At 32.0% G+C, this 25,000-nt stretch overlaps 1 protein-coding gene across 3 annotated transcripts in view; it reads left to right on the top strand.

Annotated features, from left to right (window-relative positions):
* The window catches only part of LOC124431397 (band 4.1-like protein 4), a 45,115-nt gene that overhangs the window by 5,952 nt on the left and 14,163 nt on the right, over nt 1-25,000 (top strand). For all 3 annotated transcript variants that reach the window (XM_046979268.1, XM_046979266.1, XM_046979265.1), the window contains exons 2-3: nt 19,862-19,966; nt 21,113-21,252. In XM_046979268.1, the coding sequence (XP_046835224.1) occupies nt 19,862-19,966; nt 21,113-21,252 (245 nt within the window). The remainder of the gene's footprint in view (nt 1-19,861; nt 19,967-21,112; nt 21,253-25,000) is intronic.

The raw sequence follows: 25,000 nt of genomic DNA, 5'->3' as shown, positions 1-25,000 counted from the left end.
ATTCGCGGTAGCTACGAATGGAAACGATCAGAGAGAGAGAGAGAGAGAGAGAGAGAGGAGTTTTACTCGAGAGTTTTAAACTTCTACGCACGCGATATCTCGCGCCTTTTATTCCACTCTTAGATTGCACTATCGCTATAATTCTTTTCCCTTTTCCTTTTTTTCCTTTTTCTTTTATCCCTTTTTTTTTCTCTTTTTTTTCTTTTTCTTTCTTCCTTTTTCTGTATCTTTCTCTTCTTTTTCTTCTTCTTTTTAATCGGACTTAAATTTAGAAAATTAATTTTCTAAAAAAAAAAAAAAAAGAAAAAGAAAAGAAAAGAAAAAGAAACAAATTCAGCGTACCATTTTTTGTTGTTGTTTTCTTTTTTTTTTTTTTGTATTATTGTTTAATAATGAAACGTTTATTGTACGTCCATCTTTCTTTCTTCTTCTATCTCCTTTTTCAACAACATTTATCGAAAAATTATGAATGGTGATAATTGTAATGAATTGTAATAGAATTTAATAAGAATAATAATAACAAAAATAATAATAATGATAATAATAATAATAAAATGAAAAGTATGAGACTTAAGTTTTAGAAAATGAATGAATAGATCATTTCTATTATGTAAAAAGAAAGATTATAATTTTTATAATGTTTCTTCTATGAAAATTATATGAGAATAATAATAATAATAATAATAACAATAACAATAATCTAATATCAATTAATATAATTAATATTCAGTATTAATCGTAATAATAAATAAGTCAAGCGGGGATGAAGATTTTCTATCTCTCTCTCTCTCTCTTTTTTTTCCGTGCAAAAATCGTTTAAATAATTTCGATAGAATATTTTTTTGTTCTATTTGTTATCCTCTTTTCTTTTTTATTCATTTTTTTCTTTTTTTTTTTTTTTTTTTTCTTATAAAGAAGATCGAGATCGAGGATATTGATGGTGGGGTGGTAGGGGATGAGTGTGAGTGAGAAGGTATATTTGATCGAGGAAATACAAGGGATAAAGAGGAGGATTTAAACCGTGAAGGACGATCGTGTGCCTTCCTATGGGATGATGTGGTGGATGGTTGATGGTGGTGGAGGAGGGGGAGGGGATGAGGATAGGAGTGCGGGGACGAGTCCGGTAAAGGGATAGGGGGGAGAGGGAGAGGGATGTAATTGCAACGAAACGTTTCCATTTATCATCGTAGGAATTCGTTTGATTAACCCTCGACTCGTAAGACGATGATTTATCTTGACTCCTCGACTACTACTTCGCGTACTGGTAATAGTAGTAGTAAGTAGTAGTAAGTTAATAAGTAGTAGTAGTAGTAGTAGTAGTTGTTGTTGTGATAGTGATGGTGTACGCCTTAGGAACGACCCATTATCGGCCTTCATCAGGGCCGCATTTATACATTTTCAGGCCCTTTTTTAAGGGAGGACGTCTCTTGCAGAAAACAAAATGTATATCTCTTAATTTCGCTTAATATCAAATTGATATCCTTTTTCCTTTTTTCCTTTTCTTTTTCTCTTCTCTCTTCTTTTCTTTGGATTTTTTCTTTTTAATCTTCTTCTTATTCTTCTTTTTTTTTTGTTTTTTTTTTTTTTTTTTTTTGATGCGACTTCGATATTATCAGATATAGCTGGCTGTTTCTTAATTGTTTTTTTTTTTTTTTTTTAGATTTTTTCTTTTTAATCTTCTTTTTTTTTTATTTGTTTTTTTTTTGTTTTTTTTTTTTTAGAGAGAGTGAGATTTTAGCTGCTTGTGAGTGTCTAAATATGCTTTACGATAAATGCGGCACTGGCTTTCTTATTTAAACGGCTTTATGGTGTTCTATAAAAAAGGGATGTATATATCTATATATCGTGAAGTCTTTCTTTTTCTCTCTCTCTCTCTCTCTCTCTCTCTCTCTCTCTCCCTTCGTCTCTCTGTCACTCTCTCTGTCTTCTTATTCTTGTTATTAAAATTATTATTATTATTATTATTATTATTATTATTATTCTCTTAGATCTTTTTTTTAATTTAGACCTACCACAGCTACATGGCTAATCGAATAATGATGCATATCGCATTAATACACCTTAACAATTTTCAATCTTTAAATATGAATTTTTGAACATGGTTGCCTTGTAAACGATTCGTCTCAAACTGATAATAACTTCTCTTAGATTTCATTTCATTTTATTTCATTTTATTTTATTTTTTATTTGTTCGTTCGTTCAATTTTCCATTTCTTTTATGTTTGACTCGCTCGGGCGATGACAATTTTTTGGTTGAACGAAAAAAAAAAGAAAAAAAAAAAAAAGAAAAAGAAAAAAGATGAAAAGAAACGACATAATGATAAACGGCGAATTTGAAAAAAAAAAAAAAAGAAAACAAATTAATTTTCGTTTAATTCATTCTTTACCATGAATTTTATTTTTATATAATCTTTTGAATCATTGATTCATTCATTATATTTTATTTTTCCTATACTTTTTTACCCTTTTTTTTTCCAATAGATACACACACATACACACACACACAGTATAATTTTTTCTACATTCTGAATTAATATATTTCCATTATTTATTTATTGTTTTTTTTCTTTCTTTCTTTAGTCACGTATAAAATTAATTCACGTTTTAATTAGAAAAAAAAAAAGAAAAAAAAAGAAAAAAAAATAAAGAGAGAGAGAGAGAGAGAGAGAGAGAGAGAGAGAGAGAGAGAGAGAGAAGAAAGAGATGTGATTGTAGAAAGAAAAGAGAAGATATTATCGTAGTCTATCGGCTTACAAAGTCGATTATTTATATCTATGTTGTACATAGATTGCTCGTTTGTATATTTAACAAGTAAAGGATAAAGGAAAAAGGAAAAGAAGATAAAAAAAAGACAACAAAAAGAAAAACAGAAAAGAAAAGAAAAGAAAAGAAAAGATGACAGCTAACACTAAGAACGTCTTTAATACGTGCGACGTCGGAGTTATAATTTTACGGATTAATATTTCCCATCCCAGCGTGTTCTATCCTCTGGGGATATGGACCAACTATAGTAGTATAGTTTGGTATAATCTGACAACGTTCGTACCAGACCACTGCTGTTTCTTACGAGCCGATTATGCGACAAGGACGAAGTACTTAAGCCTCTATCTTCCTCTCTTTCTCTCTCTCTCTCTCTCTCTCTCTCTCTCTCTCTCTGTCTCTCTCTCTCTTTATTTCTTACTCTGTATCTAACCAGCTTTTATCTATCTATTTATCTATCGCGTTGGATAATTTTATTGAATATGTACATTCAATATTTCATGTTATACTTTGATAAATCTAATAAAATATTGTTTAGATAACAAAAAAAAAAAAAAGAAGAAGAAGAAGAAGAAAAAAAAATGAATAGAAACGATAATGTCATTAATAACGATAATATTATTATTTGACGGATTATATTATTTAATAGGAGCTAACATAAATATCATCGAGGAAAATCTTAAAATAATATTTTTCTGTTATAATATAATATTAATTAATTAATTAATTAATTAATTATTTAATTGATTAATTAATCATAATTATAGTAATAATAATTTGAATTATTTTCATATATTTATAGTATTATATTGATCGGTATATTATGATAATACCAATACATATATTATCATTATTATCATTATTATTATTATCATTTTTTTTTTTTTTATTATTATTGTTATTAATTTGAAATGAAAAATATTGTTGAAAAAATAGAAAGAATATGAAAGAGAAAAGAACAACTATCTCATTCGTATTTTCAATTGTATTCGATTGGAATTTTTTTATAGAAAATATACAAAAAAAAGAAAAAAAAAAAGAAAAAAAAGAAAAAAAAAGAAGAAGAAAAAAGAAAAGCCGTAGGAAAAAGAGAGAGAGAGAGAGAGAGAGAGAGAGAGAGAGAGAGAGAGAGAGAGAGAGAGAGAGAGAGAGAGAGAGAGAGAGAGAGAGAGAGAGAGATAGAGTTAAGGTTCGTTGATATATTATTCTCCGAACTATACCATTCTTACATAATTCAACATCCAATTTGAGATAAAGAACGTTTCGATATCCGTAAAGCGATATTCGTCTTCGGAGCTTGTAATTACCGATCCATCGAATTTAAGAGAATTAGGGGTGGGATGATTTGAAGGGGGGGGGGAGGGGACTTACACAAGGAGTTTGTAGGAAGAGAGAAAGAGAAATATAGATAGATATAAAGGAAGTAATAACTATTACACATACACAATCAACGACACGATTCCTTTTTTACATATATTACATGCATATGTACACACATACACACATATATATATATATGTGTGTGTGTGTGTGTAGAGAAAAATTTCATTTCAATTGAATTTAATAAATTTTGATCTTGTATACCGGGCAAAAAGATATACTCCAATCATATTCACACCCTTCGGACATTCGTCGATCTTATTGGTTGCCACGAAGAAGAATGAAAGAAAAAAAAGAGAGAGAGAGAGAGAGAGAGAGAGAAAGAAGGGAGGAAGGAAAGGAAGAAAGAGAAAAAGAAATGAGAAGAAGAAGAAGGAGAAGGAGAAAAAGTATATGTAGTAGTATCCCCGAGGTATTCGTACTGCCCTGTTATTAGGCTATATACCAAAATTGCTGGGACCATCCTCCTTCCCTTTTGAGGATAACCTCGTTCGACCCAAACCGTGCACACTAATTCACGCTACTTTCAACCATCTTCGTTCCTTCTCTCTCTCTCTCTCTCTCTCTCTCTCTCTCTCTCTCTCTCTCTTTCTCTGTCTCTCTATCCCCCATGAGTTTCTCTCGTGGCTACTCAAAAAAAAAAAGGGAGAGAGAGAAAAAAGAGAAGGAAAGAAATGCTAAAAAAAAAAATTAGAAATACCATTGAATAAAGTTCTATTAACTCTCTCTCTCTCTCTCTCTCTCTCTCTCTCTCTCTCTCTCTCTCTCTCTCTCTTTCTCTCTCTATCATACTTCTCGTATTACATTATTAAATATTTTAAAGTTCGACACAAATCGATTTTGATTAATTTATTGAATGAATCTTATATCACGTGAACGCAGTTTCATTTAATATTCGTGGTCGCTTATTATAATCCTGCAATTTTGTTCGATCGCACTTTCTTTTTCTTTTTTCTTTTTTCTTTTTTATATTTATTTTTATCTTCTATCGCTTGCAAACAATTTGCAAAACAGGTCGAGGGTTAGGAAAAATAATTGATCTTTTCCTTTTGCTTCTTGCAAATGATTTTTTTTTTCTTTTTCTTTTTTTTTTTTCTTTTCGACGCTCGAAAAACTCGCCATCGATATATTTTTTTTTCTTTTTCTTTTTCTTTTTTTTTTTTTTTTTTTGATCGTTAATAATATTGAAAATTTTTATATTCGAACGAATATACTTTCGTTAATTCAATAGGATAAATGTTTTTTAAAAGGAAATATGCGATCTCTCTGTATAGGGAATATTTTATTCGTAATAAATAATTCAACATAAGATTTTGCGTACGTTTCGATCAATATCATTGATACCGATATACGCTTATATATTATCTATCGATATTTTATTTCATTATAAATATTGATGATTTATTAAGAAATATTGGTTTCAAAAATACTTCTACTTTTTTTTTTTTTCTCTCTCTCTCTTTTCTTTTTCTTTTTAAATATCGATCCAACAAATAAATGACGATGCATTATTGTTGTTATCTGTAATATTTAAGAAGAAGAAAAAGAAGAAAAAAAAGAAGAAGTACTTCTATGATCTTTGTAAACAGCGATAATTTGATAATGATAAAGTTTAATCGCAAAAGAATTAATTTTCCTTTTTTTTTTCTTTTTTTTAAATGACTCGATATAATCATCAGAGTTAGTATATTATATATTTACAGTTATATATATATATATATACACACACACACACACACAAATACACACAGTGTATTTCGTTTTTAACTTTGGCCAAAGCTCAGATTTAAAAGGAAAGAAGGCTAAAGCAAAAGAACAAAATAAAAGAAGACGAAAGAACTTCAGACTTCGAAATAGAGACAATGGTCGAGATTGTCGTTTTCATTTCTTTTTTTTTTCTCTCTCTCTCTCTCTCTCTCTCTCTCTTTTTTTTTTATTATTATTATCATAGTCGAAGTATTTAGAGCGCGCCAGAGTGAGCGAAATCGCAGAGAGACACGGAAGTTTCCGTAGCGATTTTCTTCCGTTCTTCCGGAAATGGGATGCGGGATTGGGGAGGAGTGACTATGGTCGATGGCTATGGAAAGGATAGTTAGGTAGTAGGAGAGCTTGGCTAGACGGGAGACTGTGGGTGTGGGTGTGGGTGTGGGTGTGGGATGTGGATGGGGGAAGAAGAGGATGAGGTGGAGGAGGAGGAGGTGGAGGTGGAGGTGGAGAAGGATGTGGGATGGGTCGGACATCAAGGTTCCTCTCGTGAAAAACGGAACCTCCGTAGTTCGTGAAAAGTTCGAACCCGATGAAATCAAGAATGGTCTCTAATTATACTGCAAATCACTTTGCCATGCTCGCCGACCTTCGATTCACCTTCAACTTCATTGTCAAAGTCTTCCACGGCGAGTTTATAGCAAACGATGATAGAACGAGAGATAAAGACAGTGATAGAGAAAGAAAAGAGAGAAAGAGAGAAAGAGAGAAAAAGAGAAAGAGAGTTCCATTTCTATATATATATATATATATATATATTTTTTTTGAGGTTATCTTTTTATTTTCTTTTTATTTATTTATTTTTTCTTTCCTTAAAGGATTTTCTCATTTCTCCTGATATGAGCCATTGTAGCTTTAGTTTCTATCGTCTCTAAAAAAGAATAGAAAAAGAAAAAACAAAAAAAAAAAAAAAAAAAGAAACAAAGAAAAAAGATCTCAAACCGATCGAAGCCGAAACAATGAACGTGGTCTGTTTTAATGGTGGATGGTGGTGGTGGTGTACGGAGAGGGGATGAAATTCTTTAGAGTATAATTTCAAAATGGCCGCGCTCACGCGTTAATTTATTGCAAAGAGAAAAATTCAAACGTATGTTTTTCACATAGTCGAACGTGTATCGTAATAATCATACGAACGATATATATTTGCAATTTAAAATTAAATAATGTGAATAATTGTATTATCTGTTACGTCATAAATAAGATGTGAAGGAAATTGCAAGAGCATAATATTACAACAACAACAACAACAACAACAGCAAACAACAAAAACAAGACTAATAATAATAATAATAATAATAATAATAATAATAATAATGATAATGATAATAATAATAAGAGTAAACGGAAGTGGGAGGAGGCATCGCGATCATCGAGATTATTAAGGATTACGTCGTAGTATAATATAATATAGTATAATATAATATAGTATAGTATAACATAGTATATTGTATAGTATAGTATAGTAAGTAAGGAAGGTGATAGAAGACTGTTAGGGCTCTCGTGGTAAACGTTGTACTTAAACCCACTATTTCTCGCCTATCGATATATATTTATCTATGAATATACGCTTACGTACACGTGTACATAAATATATCTTATATATATATATATATATATATATATATATAAATACGCACACACAAATAAATACGTGTGTATATATACCGGATGTATCCGGTACGATATCATAGAAACCAGTTTTAAGATGAGTCAAAACCTGCTACTACTACCCACCGGTACGCCAATGTTCCAAATTAAAAAGAAGTAAAGAGATTTGCGAGAGAGAGTGAGAGAGAGAGAGAGAGAGAGAGAGAGAGAGAGAGAGAGAGAGAGAGAGAAACAAGACAAGAAGAAAGAAAAGGAAAGAAAAGAAAAGAACGATCATGCGTCATCGAGATAATGCAAATGTGAATAAACGCATTAAACTCTCTTTCCGGTATAAATAAACTCGTATAACAGGATACATTTATATATCTTTTCTAATATCAAAAAGATGTTCGCGAATCAAATTAGCATTTTATGAAATGATGCTCGCTTGGGTGGTGGTGGGGTAGAGGGGCGAGGGGGGAAATGAAGGAATGGGAGAAGGATGATGTGAGAGTGTGAGAGTGTGAGAGATAGAGAGAAAAGGGGGAGGGAAGGAAGAGACCGAGGAAAATCAGGATGTTATTTGTTCCGTTAGAAGAGAGAGAGAGAGAGAGAGAGAGAGATAAAGATATATATATATATATTAATTCTATATATATCTATGCATATGTATATATATATATAGAGAGAGAGAGAGACTCGTATTCAACGAGTTTAAAAATTTATATTCATACATGTATTTTAGATCGTGGGAATGAAATGCGTTCAAACTCGAAATGAAATTTTACCTTTTACGAGATTTAATTTCTCCTTGGGCACTTGATGATTATGCATAGATCGCGTTAAAATGCAACCAAGTTTCCATCGTTACCACAACGCAATGGAGCGGAATGGTGATGAGGTGAAGTGAAGTGTGGCAAAAGGGGCGATGGGAGGTGGGGATGGTGGTGATGTTGATGATGGTAACGTAGTAATAGTAGTAGTGGTGGTGGTAACGTTGATGGAGGTTAAATCACACGACGATAGCTACGAAAGCGTTTATTCTTCCTTCTTCCTTCTTCTCCTTCTTCTTCTACTTCTTCTACTTCTTCTTCTACTTCTTCCTCTTGGTCTTTAACATTAAGATTGAAAAGGAAGCATTAACGGACCGTGCATGGTTGAAGTAATCCCAAATGACTTGGATTTTTAATATAATGAATCTTGTTCCTTAAGAATTTTTTCCTCTTACGTTCAAATCTTAATCTTTTAGATTTGAATTTCGCAGGATTCACAGGATTCATACATTTTTTTCCACGCACATAAACATGTATATATATATATATATATATATATATATATATATATATATATATATATATCTCTTGTGAATGAAAACGAGACTGTTTTCTTCTTAATTTCTTTTCCTCTTTTCGTTTTTCTTCTTCTTTTTTATTTTTTCCTCGTTATCTATGACATGTCATTGGCATCAAGTCCTTTTTCTTTTTTTTTTTTTTTTTTTGTTATTATTATTATTCCTTCCAAGATCGTTAGGATCACTCCAAGGGATCGTCACGTTCATCATCATCATTATCATTATCATCATTATCATCATTATCATTGACGCCGTCATAGTTGGTAGATGGTAAATAAGAGAAGGGAAATCGTACTCGAGGTTCTAAGTGCCTTCAGCGAGAGTATTTATCTCTCTCTCTCTCTCTCTCTCTCTCTCTCTCTCTCTTTATCTTTTTTACTGACAGAGAATATCGGTATTTATATAATTACAAGGATCTCTTATAAAACGAGAATGTTTGTGTATATTTGTATACGCGCGTGCATGTGCATGTGCATGTGCATTTGTATATTTTTTTTTATGGAAAAAAAAAAAAAGAAAAAGAAAAAAAAAATGAACAATAATAGTAACAGGAACTTAAATAAAAAGAAAAATGAAAGTGAGAGGAAGCTTTTTTTCATTCTTTTGTATTTATTTATTTATTTATTCATTCTTAGATTTTTTTTTTAAATATTTTCTCTTTTTTTTTTTTTTTTCTTTTTTCTTTTGCTTTTTACACTGTAAAACTACAATCAAACAAATCCAATCATTATATTTCAACTTGATAATTCCAATCGATCCGATTATAATAATGTAACTGAGTGTAATTGAAAAACTTATATCTTGCGAGTATTATGACAAGTAATAATTTTGTTATGTTAAATGTTTTAATGATTTCTTCAAATTTTGATAAACATTTATGTATCAAAAAGAGAAAGAGAGAGAGAGAGAGAGAGAGAAGAAAGGAGAATAAAAGAAAAACATTACAAAATCGATTGGAAGAAACGTAACCAAAAACCTTTAGGGACGAGATGAAAGAGGTAAAAGGGTGTAACTTGTTTTGTTCAAAGGGGCGCAAAAAAAAAAAAAAATTAAAAAAAATAAAAAAAATAAAAAGAAAAAAAAGAACCGCACATATAAATCTCGTTTCGTTCGCACGACAATATCCGTAGAATCCCATTATACTGGCGCTTGGAAAAAGAACAATTGCATTGTGTACTTTTGTCGAGAAACTCATGACTGGAATGGGGATTGTCTGATGGGAGTGGGTGGGTGGGTGGATGGATTGATAGTGTTGGTGGTGATAGCGATGGGGGGCGGGAGGTATGGTGCGGCGGTTTAGTACGATAAAAAAAAGTTGAATCTCAAAGTCGATTTTGTATTACTGCTGTGCTAAGGATTCCCACGAAGAGGAGGAGGAAGAAGAAGAAGAAGAAGAAGAAGAAGAAGAAGAAGAAGAAAAAGAAGCAAAAGAAGAAAAAGAAGAAGAAGAAGAAGAATCTTGGCTGGGGGCTAAAGCCGCCGTTGGCTTTTAAAAGAAAAGATGAGGAAGGAGAAGGAGAAGAAGAAGAAGAAGAAGAAGCAGAAGAAGAAGATATAAAGAGAAAGAGAGGGAGAAAGAATGAAAGAAAGAAAGAAAGAAAGAGATGGAAAAAGGAGAGCAATGTCTAAATAAACGGTTTGCCTTCTTGCTGTGTGGAGTATGAAAAAAGGAGAGGAAGGAAAAGAAAGATCGGAAGAGATTGGCGCCGTTCACTTCGAGATGAAAACGTGGAGCAAAGAAGTTAAAAGTGGTATGAGGAAGATAAAGAAGAAGAAGAAGAAGAAGAGATAGAAGAAGAAGAAGAAATAAGAGAGAGAGAGAGAGAGAGAGAGAGAGAGAAAATGAGGGCAAAAGGGAGGATCGTTTCGAACACGCAAGCCAAAGATGATTACCCATCTCCTAGACCTACAGCCATCTTTGAGACCCCCTCAGGGTCTGGTAAGGACCCTTTTCCCTTTCTCTCTTTCTCTCTTTCTATTCTCTCTTTTTATCCATCTTCTTCTTCTTCTTCTTCTTCTTCTTATTATTATTATTATTATTCTTTTTAGTTCGTACCTTCTTTGTCATTTTTATTAAGACGATGATTTAACTTTTCGAAATGGACTGAAAATTTTAAATGGACGTGAATACAAAAGGCCCATCATATATATTTATACATATATATATAATTCTTAAAATTTCAATAAATTGTTATAGTTCCTCTCCCTTTCTCTCTTTTAATTTCATATTCTTCTTTTTCATTTATACCTTTCATTTTGTCATATTTATTAATACGATAATTTTATTTATTTTAAATCGATTGATAATATTTTCACATACTACATAGAGTACGTTCATCCTGTATATATATATATATATATATATATATATATATATATATATATATATATATATATACATATATCTATCCAATTTCAATAAATTACAAATTCAAGAAAGAAGAGAGAAAAAGAGAGAGACAGAGAGAGAGAGAGAAACTATTTCAATTCTCGATTACCCTTATGTCCTCGAAAATACATACCCTTTGCATCTCGTGAAGTACAGAAATGTACAGAGAGAAAGAGAGAGAGAAAGAGAGAGAGAGGTGTATATACATATATATATATATATATAGAAATATATATATATAAAGATGGACCTTGAACGAGAGTCGAACGTGCTGTATCGAGAAGGACGTTGTTGGCGTTGTTCGTTCTCTTACAACGTTTCTCTTCTCTTCATTTCACTTCACTACACTGCGCTATGCTACACTTCACTTCACTTCACTTCACTTCACTTCACTTCTGTTCTCTTCTCTTCTTTTCTCTTTATCTTTATCCTTCTCTTTTCGTAGCCATAATCGTCTTTTTATCTTCGTTGGCTACCGCACAACCAACGATACATTTTCCTGCGCTTTCAAGCCCGAGGCAAATCGGGTTGCATTGCAGGTGAAACGAACGAATAAGTTGGTTCCGTTTCACTGCATACATATATTAAATACATACACACTCACACACACTCACACATTTATATACGTACAAAGTAATTCTATATGCACGTCTCTTTTTAAAGTATATATATGTGATTCATCGAGCTATTCCTATTTTAAGGACGCAAAGCAAACGTCTGCTCCTTTCGATTTTTCTTTTAATCCTTACTATATAGTACATTTCGATATAAACCGTATATCAATTTCTTTTTCTTCTTCTTTTCCTCTTTTCTTCCTTTTTTTCTTTTTTTTTTTTTTTTTTTTTTCTTTTTTTTACTCCACAATTCCCTTCTTTTTCCAAATTCTAAATCGACGCGTTTCGAAGAATATTCGTTAGGATCATTTTTAATATCCTATCGTGTAATGGACGATTTTTAATTTATTCCAATTTCTTTTTTCTTTTTTCTTTTTTTTTTTTTTTTCAAATTATAATTCCATTTGTAATTTCTCGAAAATAATGATTTTATTTAACTCGTGAAAAAATTTGTTTTCTCCAAATATACCCATTTATTCATGGATTTATATTTATCTATAGATCCAAATTATTATTATTATTATTATTATTATTATTATTATTATTATTAACTTTTATTATTAAAACAAATCTGTATATTTTCGTATAATTTACGAAAAGTATTTCGCATAGATCTTTGATATCTTTCGAACCTGGGGGCATTGTATTATTACTCTTCACGTATTCGAGAGAAAGAGAGAAATTCTTAAAGGCATACATACATATGAGTAAACGAATCTAAAAGAGAAGGAAGTTGAGAGTGGGAGGAGAGAGATTGTGGGGGGACTCACCCTTTACATATATACATACATACATATATAGAGAAAATACAATACAATACATACAATACATAGATAAATATATAAATACATACATATAAAATTTATTCAGTGACAAGATCTACGTGCCCGAAACGTAATAGTGTAAAGGAAAACGAAGGACACATATGTAGTTACGATTTACACGTAACTTTTACATGTAAAAGAAGAAGAAGAAGAAGAAGAAGAAGAAGAAGAGAATGAAGAAGAATAGGAAGAAGAAGAAGAAGAAGAAGAAGGAAACGAAGACGAAGACAACGACAACGAAGAAGGTATCTTTGGCTACGCCTTCGACGCTTCTCGGGATAGCACGGCCATCGAAAATTGGTATTCCCCGGTAGGTATGAGTTAGCGGCATCGGTATGTGAGTATTATACCTTTTGTATTCCGATGTGACACGCCTCCGTCACGTTTGCGGCCGTACAACAACTACGACGACGCTGTAAGACCATGCCGAGAGAGTGAACACCAACGAACCAAACGAACGAACGAACGAACGAACGAACCAACCAACCAACCAACCAACCAACCAACCAACCGAGCAACCAAGCAAGCTAGCTATCTAGCAAGAAAGCAAGCAACGATGACAACAGACGGACAATAAGAGAAAGAAAAAGAGAGAGAGAGAGAGAGAGAGAGAAGGAAAGAGAAAGAGTTGATTGTAAAAGGGAGAGGTGGTAAAGGTAGGAGGACAAACGATAAGTGTCTTCGAGTATACCAACGAGAGGTGCGTACGTGTGTGACGAAAAATACAGAGAGAGAGAAAGAGAGAGAGAGATGATCATATGTCCCTAAGTGTGTAAATTTTCTCTTTCTCTCTTTCTCTGTAAATCTCTAAGTATATGTGTATATATATATATATATATGTATGTATGTGTTAGTATAAAAAAGCATTCTGGTAGCAGAGCAACCACTGTCCTTTCCCTCCCTTTTTACTTCGAGTATGTACGTTTGAGAATACATTATGTAAGCAGAAGGTAAAAAAAAAAAATCTTATGGAATACCCTCTCCTCCCATTCTGCTCTTTTTAATCTTCTCTCTCTCTCTCTCTCTCTCTCTCTGTGTCTGTCTGTCTGTCTGTCTGTCTGTCTCACTGTCTCACTATCTTTCTTACTCTTTAGGCAACTCTTTGGTTTCTATCGAAAGGTACTTTCTTCCTCTTGTCCTTGCCTTCATCCACGTTCCTCTCTCTCTCTCTCTCTCTCTCTCTCTTTTTGTTCTTTCTATCTCTCTGTCTTTTTCTTCTCCTTCTTTCATTCTTTCTTGGGTACCAACATGGCGCAAGAGTATAGAAGTATCAGGGCATAGACCCCGTTATATATGTTATACATATAGGTATTACATGGTTATCTATAGGGTATGCCCAAAATGTACCAAAACGCACATACTCCTATCCTAGTCATTGTATATACAATGTTTGAATACTTTGTATTCAATCGAAAGAGATCTCATATATATATATATATATAGATAGAGAGAGAGAGGAAGAGAGATTGAAAAAATATCTTATCTTGATTCCAGTTGAATGGAGATATCTGTGGGATATCTGTGTTTGTTTATATACGCGTGTATGTGTGTGTGTGTAAGAAAAAAAGAGAGAGAGAGAGAGAAATGATTTTTTGACCTCATTGGAATAATTTTCTACACGTTTTAGGTGGATTACACGTTGATTTATTTCAAAAGATTATTAAGATAAAAAATGTATATATATAAAAGTCGAGATGACGATTTCATCGGCATAATAATAATATATTATGTTTGATACGTTGATTATTCAATGATCTGTTTTTTACGGGACACCCTATATAATACGAAATCGAACCTTGTTCGAAAGAGGAAGAAAAAGATAGATAGACAGAGAGAGAGAGAGAGAGAGAAGAAAAAAAAAGTGAAAACAATGCATCCTGGAAGCCGGACAAACTTCTCCGCGAGAAGAACGATGGTGGATGTGAAAGAAGAGATAAAGGGGAAGGTGGGGCTGAGGGATGAAGATAGTGGAGGGGGGGGGGGAAATGAGAGGACCCAATGGTCGGTTGTCTTTTCTTCTTGTGGACATTGACTATCTATCGTTAAAGTTACTTCCTTTTCTTTTATCGTTTTTGATGCGGTCACGTGGTCTGATTTAATCGACCGAAGCCTATTCAAATTTCCCGCCAAACGTGGAATTTTTTTTTTCATTGCCTGTTACGACGACGTCACTGTTTTGTCGGAGAAATAGGTGGTGGGGAGTCTCGAATTCTATTTTTAAAAAACGAAATTCGAAAATTTTACGTTTGTCTAATGATAACGGAAAAATAAAAGAGAGAGAGAAAGAAAGAAAGAAAGAAAGAGGAAGAGAGAGAGAAAGAGAGAGAGAGAGAGAAAAAGGGAGAAAAAAAGGGAGAAAAAAGGGAGAAAAAAGAGAAAAAAATCAGCGCCATTTTCATTTACTTCGCGTCCCGCTTATCGGGCTAGATCTCCCACAATACACACGAACGCAACCGAACAACACTTCGGAGGAGAGTGAGACCTACGTGTTTTGACTAACGTAGTAGGCGCTGAAAGTCACGTGATCCCCGGTGATCGCCAACTTCCGTAACACCTTCTGTCGCTTAACTTCGAATAATGGCGGGAATAAAATGAAGTAGTCGTCGTAAGAGGGAGGAAACTTTATAATAAAAATATTTCGTTCGTTACTTGATACAGTAATTCATTTATTTATCTGTTCATTTATTTGTGCATTTATTTATTCCTAATTGCAAAAAAGAAATTCGCGAACCATTCTTTCTTTTCTTTATCAAAACATGTGCCATCGTTTAGAATTTGAAATTTAGATGTTTGAAACAAAAAAAAAAGAAAAAAAGGAAAAAAGGAAAGAAAAAGAAAAGAAAAAAAAAGGAAAAGAAAAAGAAAATAAATAAATAAAAATTATTGCCATCGTACGAATGTGTTTCAAATAAATTTGTATTTCTTTTTATATATATATATATATATATATATATATATATATATATATATATTTTTTCTTTTATAGATGTCTAACTTTCTTTTTCAAAAAAGAAAAAAAGAAAATAATTGAGATATGATCCTGCTGTTGATTACACAAAGGATATCCACATAATCTGAAATATAATATATTATTATACGAAACAGTATTGTCTTAGTACGTTCGTACGAATTTTCTCTGGTCTTTTGAATAAAAGCACAAAAGCTAATTCCGGAGCTTTCGAAAAGCTTTGTATTCTCGTGTGTGTACAGTGCAACACACACACAGAGAGAGATATACTTATGTACAAAAGCATATACACACATACATACACATACACAAGGATTACGAAGATTTAAAAGGATTCGCAAGAGTAACCGGTCGAGTTAGACAGTAAACCTTGGACATCGCCATCGGACTTTCCTCCTCCTGTTCCTCCTCCTTTTCCTTTTCCTCATCTTCCTTTGAGCAGAAAATACATCTTCCTGTTTTACTCCATCCGTTGTCATCTCATTCATTGTCCTCATTATTATTATTATTATTATTATTATTATTATTATTATTATTATTATTATTATTATTATTATTATTACAAACAAATACTGAAGGACAATAAAAGTTCCTAAAAGGAGTTTTAAAAAAGTTCCTAGACCAATCTATAATTTTCAATATCAAACAAATTAAAAACTTATTGCATTCATCCTGCATACATACTGTGCATAAATGTGCATAAAACTCTGATATTATGTCGTATCAATCTGAATGTAAATTATCTGACGATGAGTTAATTAAGAAAAAAAGAAAAAAAAAAAAAAGAAGGAAAAAAGAGAGAATGAGAGAGAGGAAGAAGAGAACAAAAATTAGAAAGGAAAGATAAAGAGAAAATTTTTATTATTTACAAATTGTAAAAACATTTTCTTATTTCTTTTTTTTGTTTCTTTTCTTTCTCCTTTTATCTTTTTTCTTTTTTTTTTTTTCTAACAATTCGTGCGTCACCGAAGTTGATTGCGTCTGGATGGGGAGAATGACATTGAACTATCAAAAGAACGTAAGACTCACGAGAAATAATGGTCGTAATGGGGAAAAAAACTCGAGTTAATCTCTCTCTCTCTCTCTCTCTCTCTCTTTCTCTCTCTTTCTCTGTCTCTCTGTCTTTCTCTCTCTCTCTCTCTCTCTTTATCTCTCACCGAAGAGAACAAATGGTCGTCCCCCGAGAAAACGGGAGAAAAAAAATGTTGAATCTATGGTGCAAAAAGAGAAATAGAGATAGATTGATAGAGATAGAGATAGATACAGAGAGAGAGAGAGAGAGAGAGAGAGAGAGAGAGAGAGAGAGAGAGAAGAGATGGTTGGCACCTTTCTCGTTTCATAGTAAAAGTGCAGGTGCAACACCCAAGCGAGGATAGATGTCGGTGGTAGATAGTTCAGGGCACCCACAATAAATTTCACGATGCTACGATCCAGATAGTGAATCGACGCCTATGCGAGAGAGAGAGAGAGAGAGAGAGAGAGAGAAAGAAAGAGGGGATAGACGTTATGCTATTTATCGCTATGCCTTACCTTCTTCTTGCCATTGACCTCGGAAAGTATTGCCCCGACTAGACGCAGGAAACGTATCAGGAAAGTGTTCCACCTCACCTATGTGTATACTATTATAGAATGAAAATCTTTTATTGGTATGAGTGTGAGGTCTTTAGTCACATTAAAGTCATGTTACAATGCACACACTCATATATCACATAGATGATACGTTCGACCACGGAGAAATACAGACGGACGTAGAATATAATAATATTACTATTTATTATACAATATTTCATTTTTCTTCCCATTCAATTATCTCGATTATTATATGTGTGTTTACGCGTGTATGTGTGTGTATTATTGAATGAAGGTTACAAGTGTTCCCTTTGTTGAGATTGCATCTATTTAATATTACGATCTGAAAAGGAAGGGGAAATAGAAAAAAAAGAGATGAAGAAAATTGATCTAAATAAAAGTATATCGAAAAAGAAGATTAGATAATGTTATATGGATAGATTGTTAAAATTGTTTTTAGAATATTAGAAACAGTTCGCTCTCTCTTTTTTTTTTCTTCTTTCTTCCTTTCTTTCATTCTTTCTTTCTTCGATTCCATCGAGCATTTAAAAGGATCTAACGATGAATATAATTAGAAATATAGATCAGAATAATGATTGATAAAGATTAATATATACATATACTTGATCGAGAAAAATGATTGAAAATTGTATTCGTTTAATGAATTATCATTTAATACGAAAGATAAGAGAGAAATAGAGTAGAGAGAGATAGAGATATAAAGAGAGAGAAAGAGAGATAATTAGCTGTGATTAGTCTGTATAAAAAGAGAAAAAAGAAAGAACTATAGGTTCGAGATAATTGATAACAGAAAAGATCAAAATAAAAAATAAAAAGGAACAAAAAGGAAGAAAGAGAAAGATTGAGAGAGAGAGAGAGAGAGAAGAGAGGTAGAGAGAATGTGTGTTGTTAAGAAAGAGAGAGCATGCAATGCTAATTACGAGCAAACAGTAAAATCAGGAGAATATTCCACCATAAGGGTTTAAACACATACACACATATGTGTTTCTGTGCATATATATATATATATGTATATATAAACGATCGAAGCGTACGAAATACATAGTAGAGATTCTCCGTTAGATTCCCTCGAGGGAAAAGAGCGTCCGTTTCCTCTCCATAGTATACTGAGAGAACGTCACGGCTCGCTTGAGAAACGGAAACCAGCTATTCCGATCTCTATTTATTCGAAGTATGTATACGTATATGTTGCATGTATAGCTATATGTATACGATATGTGTATATCATACATATGAATATGTGGAAGCTGTATATATAATATACATATATATATATATATATATATATATATATGAATGTGTGTACATGTTATATGTGATGTGTGTGTGTGTGTGTGAGTGTATGTTTGTTTGTTGAAAGAGAACAATGCCACAGAGGGTGGTGGAGGTGGAGGGTGGGAGGAAGAGAACCGATTTAACAAACGAAAGTCGAACCTAAACTCCAATGGCTTCCCCACATCCTTTTTCTATTCTTTGTCAAACGATTTTACGAGCGATCCTCTTAGTTGGAACGTTTTAATGAACGTACGAGATTAATTAATCGAGTTTATAATCGAGTTTAGGAATTTTAAGAATATGATTGTATTCTTTGTTTTGGATTGTTATATATGTATATATATGTATATATATATATATATATATATATATATGTAGAGATCGAGGATTATAATTATGTATGATTGTTACTAATGTCTGATCGTACGATTTGTTTCTTTCTTTTTATTTATTTATTTATTTATTTATTTATTTATTTATTTATTTCCTTTTTTTTTTTAGATAAATAAATAACAACATAAATTTTATGTTAACTTGCAAAAAAAAATTAGCTTTAACTATTTGTTCTTCTTCTTTCTTTTTTTTTTTTTTTTTTTCACAAACTGGTGGACCTGCTTTCAATATCAACGGGCTCCGTATATAAGAAAAACAATCGTCTTTGATTACAATATTTTTAGTTTTTGTTTTTTTTTTTTTTTAAAGGTAATGAAAGTTGAATGACAGATATATTTATGTATTTTTTTTTTTTTTTCTTTTGTTTTTTATTTTATCTTTTTGAAGTACTCAAAGAGATAGATTACTTTAGGATAAATCAATCATTGGCGAGGGAAAGGAAATGGAGAGAAAAGTAAAATAAAAGATAAGAAGAAGGAGAGGAAAAAAAAAGAAAAAAAAAAAAGAAAAAAAAAAAGAAAAAAATAGAAGCCGTTAGAAGAGGAAAGATTTCTTTTCACGTGTAATCCTGAAAGAACGATAAACTAACGATAGAGAAGAATTAACTATTATAACGACATAGACGACGACATTTTCTATCGACTTGCGACCACAGTTAGACATGTTCAATGACGCGTGCAATTCGCGATTTAAATTGCTACGCTCGATCGAACGACGTCCGATCGATCGATCGATCGATCGATCTACCTATCGATCTACCCATCGATCTATCCTATACAGTCAACCGTACAGAGTGATCTATGTCTGTGCTATATCTTCGAAAACTAATTTTCTATCTACCTATCTATCTATCTCTATCTCTCTACTTCTATTTCGATTTCTATTTATCTATCTATCTATCTATCTATCTAACGACGATGATTATTACTTCATAATAACTCGTATACCATTTCGATCTCGTTACAGAGTTCCAATCTCGGCCAGGAATTGTTGGATAGAGTATTCAGGCATTTGAATCTCTTAGAAACTGCTTACTTCGGTCTGCGTTATTTGGATCATGAAAATCAAACGGTGAGATAATTATATTTTCTATAATGAAAATTCGATTGTTTTGGGAGAAGGAAAAAAAAAGACATGAAAAGAAAAAAGCAATTATTTCTATTCGTGATTTTATATGTATATATTATTATTATTATTATTATTATTATTAATTAATTTAAATAATGAGAATAATTAGAAGAAAAGAAAAAGAAATTTATATTAGATATAATATATCATAAGATTTTATTGCAATTGGAATATTTTAATTTTGATAAGGAAAGAAAAAAAAAAAAAAGAATTCGTATGTAAAAAAGCAAAATCAATATTTGTCCATATCTATCTAATCTATCTATCTGTTTATTATATTTCTTTTCGATATCTTAATCCGTTTTGGATTATCTTACGATACATAAATACATATGATTTTTGTTTAAAATATGAGAGATAGCGAGAGAGAGAGAGAGAGAGAGAGAGAGAGAGAGAGAGAGAGAGAGAGAGAGAGAGAGAGAGAGAGAGAGAAAGAGATATGTCTTTGGTATATCATTGGCTGAAACTTTTCTTCGTGTATTCTTTAAATATGATAGAGGGAATAAGTCCCGAGGGATGTCCGTCCGATTGGTTAGCCCTCGAGGCACAGACGGATAAGACTATTATCTACGGGAAATGTCGAGCTGCTGCAATTTCCGCTCGACAGTTCTCTATCGACAGTCTCGATGTAATTCTCTCGCTCTCTCTCTATCTCTATCTCTATCTCTATCTCTTTTCAATCATTACGATATAATTATATCAAGATCGGGCTACCAAAATTTCTTAAATGATTCAAAAGTAAATCTTAGATCATTTCAAGGTGCAATTAATATTTTATCGACTGAATTTTTTTCTTTTCGTTTCTTCTACTAATTATGATATCAAATTGAGAGGTTAATATTTCTAAAAAAAAGAAAAAAAAAAAAAAAAGAACAGAAAAGTAATTTTGATTTCTTTTTTCCTTGCTTTTTGTTTTTTTTTTTTTTTCTTTTTTTAACAGATCATCTAGTAACTTTTGACTCAAATTTCCGTAAAAAAAATCATTGATCCTTTAGTCTAAATCAATCGTTCTATTTCTTTTCTCTCTCTCTCTCTCTCTCTCTCTATATATATATATATATATCGTTTTCTCTTATTTCTTTTTTCTAGCAATGGCTAGATCCCAGTAAAAAAATTGGCAAACAACTCAAAGTCCAAAAAGGGGATCCTACCTCGGATGTTCATACTCTTTACTTCGGTGTGAAATTTTATGCTGCTGATCCATGCAAACTCATCGAAGAGATTACAAGGTAATATATATACATATATATATATATATATGTATGTAAAAATATATGGTATATCTATCCTAATTTTCTAAATTTTTTAATTAATAGTTGCATAATAAGATCGGTAACAAATTAAAAAAAATAGTATCGTAATCTACTGGTTTATTATTTTTTTTCTTCATTCTTTTTGTTTGTTTATTTATTTTTTTTTTTCCTTTCTTAAATAATATTTCTTAGAACATATTGTCTTAAAAAATTAACATTTATTTTATAATCGGGTTTAATCTTTCTTTCTTTTTCCTTTTAAATATTTTTTTTTTTTCTAAATTTATCGTATAAAATTAACAATAAAATATACACGCACACACACGAGTGATGACACATCTCTCTCTGTCCCTCTTACACGATAAAAAAAAAAAAAAAAAAAAAAAAAAAAAAGAAGAAAAGAAAAGAAAAAGAAAAAGGAAAAAAGGAAGAAAAAAAAATCGACTGTACCGTTTGACATTCGACAATATGACTACCCTCTTTTATTTCCTCCTCCCCTCTTTCTCTCTCTCTCTCTCTCTCTCTCTCTCTCTCTCTCTCTCTTCATCACTTCTCTCATTTCTTTTTCACTCGAACGAAGTAACATTTCCGTTAGGTTCGTCACAACGAGAGAGCTATTATGCGCTTAAAAAAAAAAAAAAAAAAAAAAAAAAAAAAAAAAAAAAAAGAAGAAAAAAAAAAAGAAGAAATGCAGTTTCTCTGCTATTCCAAGCCAGATACTCTCCTATACATACGTACACACACACATAATATATATATATATATATATATATACATACAATCACATATCTATATACATATACAGAGACACCTGTGCGCGAGTGTTAGTATATGTGTCCTGTAATCTTTCAATCAGTCCCGACAACACTAATGGAGTCTTTAAAATACATACATACATACATACATACATCATATATATACATACATATGTATATATCGTATGATTTTCTTTTTCTCTCTTAACACCCTTTTTCTCTTATATTCCCTCTCTCTCTCTCTTTCTCTCTCTTTCTCTTTTACCTACACATACATATATATAGAATCATACTATGAGGCATATATACGGAGTGATATCAAACTTCAGTGGATGACAGTGGTCTCTCTCTCTCTCTCTCTCTTTTTTTTCCTCTCTCGTTATCCTAATGAGTCAGATTCCAAATTCTACAACGTAGTGAGAGCTCGTTTGAAAATTTCCTTTCTGTCGTTGGTTTGTATTGAAAGTGGCGTTGAGAGGGTGCAGAGTGAACAAGAAGAGGACGACAAGGAATAGGTGGTGGTGAAGAGGAGGAGGAGGAGGAGGAGGAGGAGGAGGAGGAAGGGAAGAAGTGTGGAGCAATGATGGAGTGGATTGAAATTTAATACCCTTCTACTCTTTCTCTTCCTCTTTCACTTCCGTAGACATTCTTCTCAAGCAAATAACGTTTTCCTTACTTTCTATAAAATAATACACACACACACACACACATACATTTCGAAATTCTTTTTAGGAATTCTTATACGCTCGTTGACTTCGAAGATTATTTCATAAATGATGATATAGTTTAAAAGCGAGACGAGAAAGTGATACTTCTTTTTTAATTAAATTAACAAGTATCATTATTATTCATTGTGCGGAATAATAATGGACGTCAATCTTTTCTATAGATCGTTAAAATTGATATTAATTAATATCTGAAAATTGTCTCGGTTCGTTTCTTTTCTTTTATCTCCTTCTCTTTATATATATATATATATATATATAATTATGGATTGATTATTATTGTTATTATTATACATACGTAGATATATATCAGCGCATTTGTACATAGTATACGTTATTATTTTATAAGAAATTACACGAGATTTTTATCCATCATTATCCTAATTAATTATCCATTATGTTAGTATGAGAAAAGAAATAATCGTGAAAATTCATTTCTGGACCAGATCTCTCTCTCTCTCTCTCTTTCTCTTGTACACACACACACATATAGAACGTCCATAGTCTCTTATAATTAAAATCGTGAAGTAAATTAATGAATCAGAATGTATTAAAAATCCGTCAATGAGCGTGTTTATATATTATAAATAATTATCAATAATTTTCATGAATAAAGAAGAAAAAGAAAGAGAAGAAAAATTAAGAATATTATAATAAAAATTCATTGATGGATCAAAATCTCTCTCTCTCTCTCTCTTTCATATATATATATATATAGTTATATGTGTTTACATATATTATGACGGTTTGAAAATCACGACTCATTATTATTGCACGACAACCAAAGCCCTCTTCTACGTGCCGCGTGAGATTTGACTTTAATTATGCGTCGACTTTCTCCCCCTTCGAATCTCTCATCCCTTTCCCCCCTCATCCTAAGTTGTTCTCTCTTCCCCTCACCCCCAGTCCCTCATCTTTCCGTTTTACCCTTCTCATACGAGGTCGGTACGCGTGAGATATAACTTTAATTATGACGCTTTCGTACCGATAAATGGAGAGACTTGGTAAACACTATAGCGGTATATCACCAACATTAATATCAATATTAATATCGTCATTAACACGATTTTCATCATCGTCATCATCATCATCATCATCATCATCATCATCATCATCAGTAGCAGCAGCAGTAGAAGTAGCAACAGCAGTAGTATCAATAGTAGAGTAATATAGCAGTAGAAGAAGTAATGGTAAAGCTTTTTCATTCTCCCTTTTTCACCCTTCTTAGTTTTTCTCAAGAGAGAGAAAGAGAGAGAAAGAGAGAAAGAGAGAGATATAAATGTAGTAGTAATCTGTCGTCGATGAGCACCAGCTCGATTGATTTCTTCTCCTTTGGGAAAAGATCTGATAAGATCGGGAATGATCTATATATGAAAAAGGATAAAAAGAGAATGGAGAAAAACATGATGCTGAGAAAGAGAACGTAAAGATGAGAAAGAAAGAAAGATAGATAGATAGAGCATGAAGTTGAGAAAGAGAGAAACTGTAAAGATAACAAGAAAGAAAGAACATAAAAATGAGAGAGAGAGAGAGAGAGATAGGTTCTTTTAAGTAACAGCACTTTAATCTCCGAACCGAATGAGATCCATGCTGAATTTGTAAAAGTTGACGACGTATCAACCCTCTTATCAATCCCCTTTTGTCGTGTTATCTATCCTTTTCTTCTGTTTGTTTTTTCTTCTTCTGTTACTCTCTCTTTTTTATATTTTCTTTATTATATTTTTTTTTCTTTTTTTTTTTTTTTTTTTTTTTTGAATCTTTTCTCTCTCTGTCTCTCCCCTTTTTCTTTTTCTTTTCTTTTGCCTTCTTTTAAGTATCATCGTTTCGGAAAATAAAGGAGAATACCTTTTTCCCTTTAGGCGACAACTCGTATGTCTCTTTTTCTTTTTCTACGATGATATCGATTGCTTGTAAACTCTTTTCTAGCAGTAAGTTGATGTCACATGTCAATGGCCGAGTGAGTGAATGACTTAGAGAAAGAGACAGAGAGAGAGAGATAGATAGAGAGAGAGAGAGAGAGAGAGAGAGAGAGAGAAAAGTTTCTATATTTGTCATCTTTTTTCTGTACACACACACATATATATATATATAAAGAAGTCCTTCTTGAGTTTTCTTGATCCTATGTGGTACCTTACGATGTCTCGTCTTTCGAGATGTTATTTCTAGAAAATCTAAAGGATATCTTTTACTTCGTCGCTTTCTGGCAAAGCTTTACAGAAGAAATCCTCGATGTGCCACTATGCT

The sequence above is a fragment of the Vespa crabro genome, chromosome 21 (genome assembly GCF_910589235.1).
Source record: "Vespa crabro chromosome 21, iyVesCrab1.2, whole genome shotgun sequence".
NCBI lineage: Eukaryota > Metazoa > Arthropoda > Insecta > Hymenoptera > Vespidae > Vespa > Vespa crabro.
This window is presented reverse-complemented; position numbering and strand designations above follow the sequence as displayed.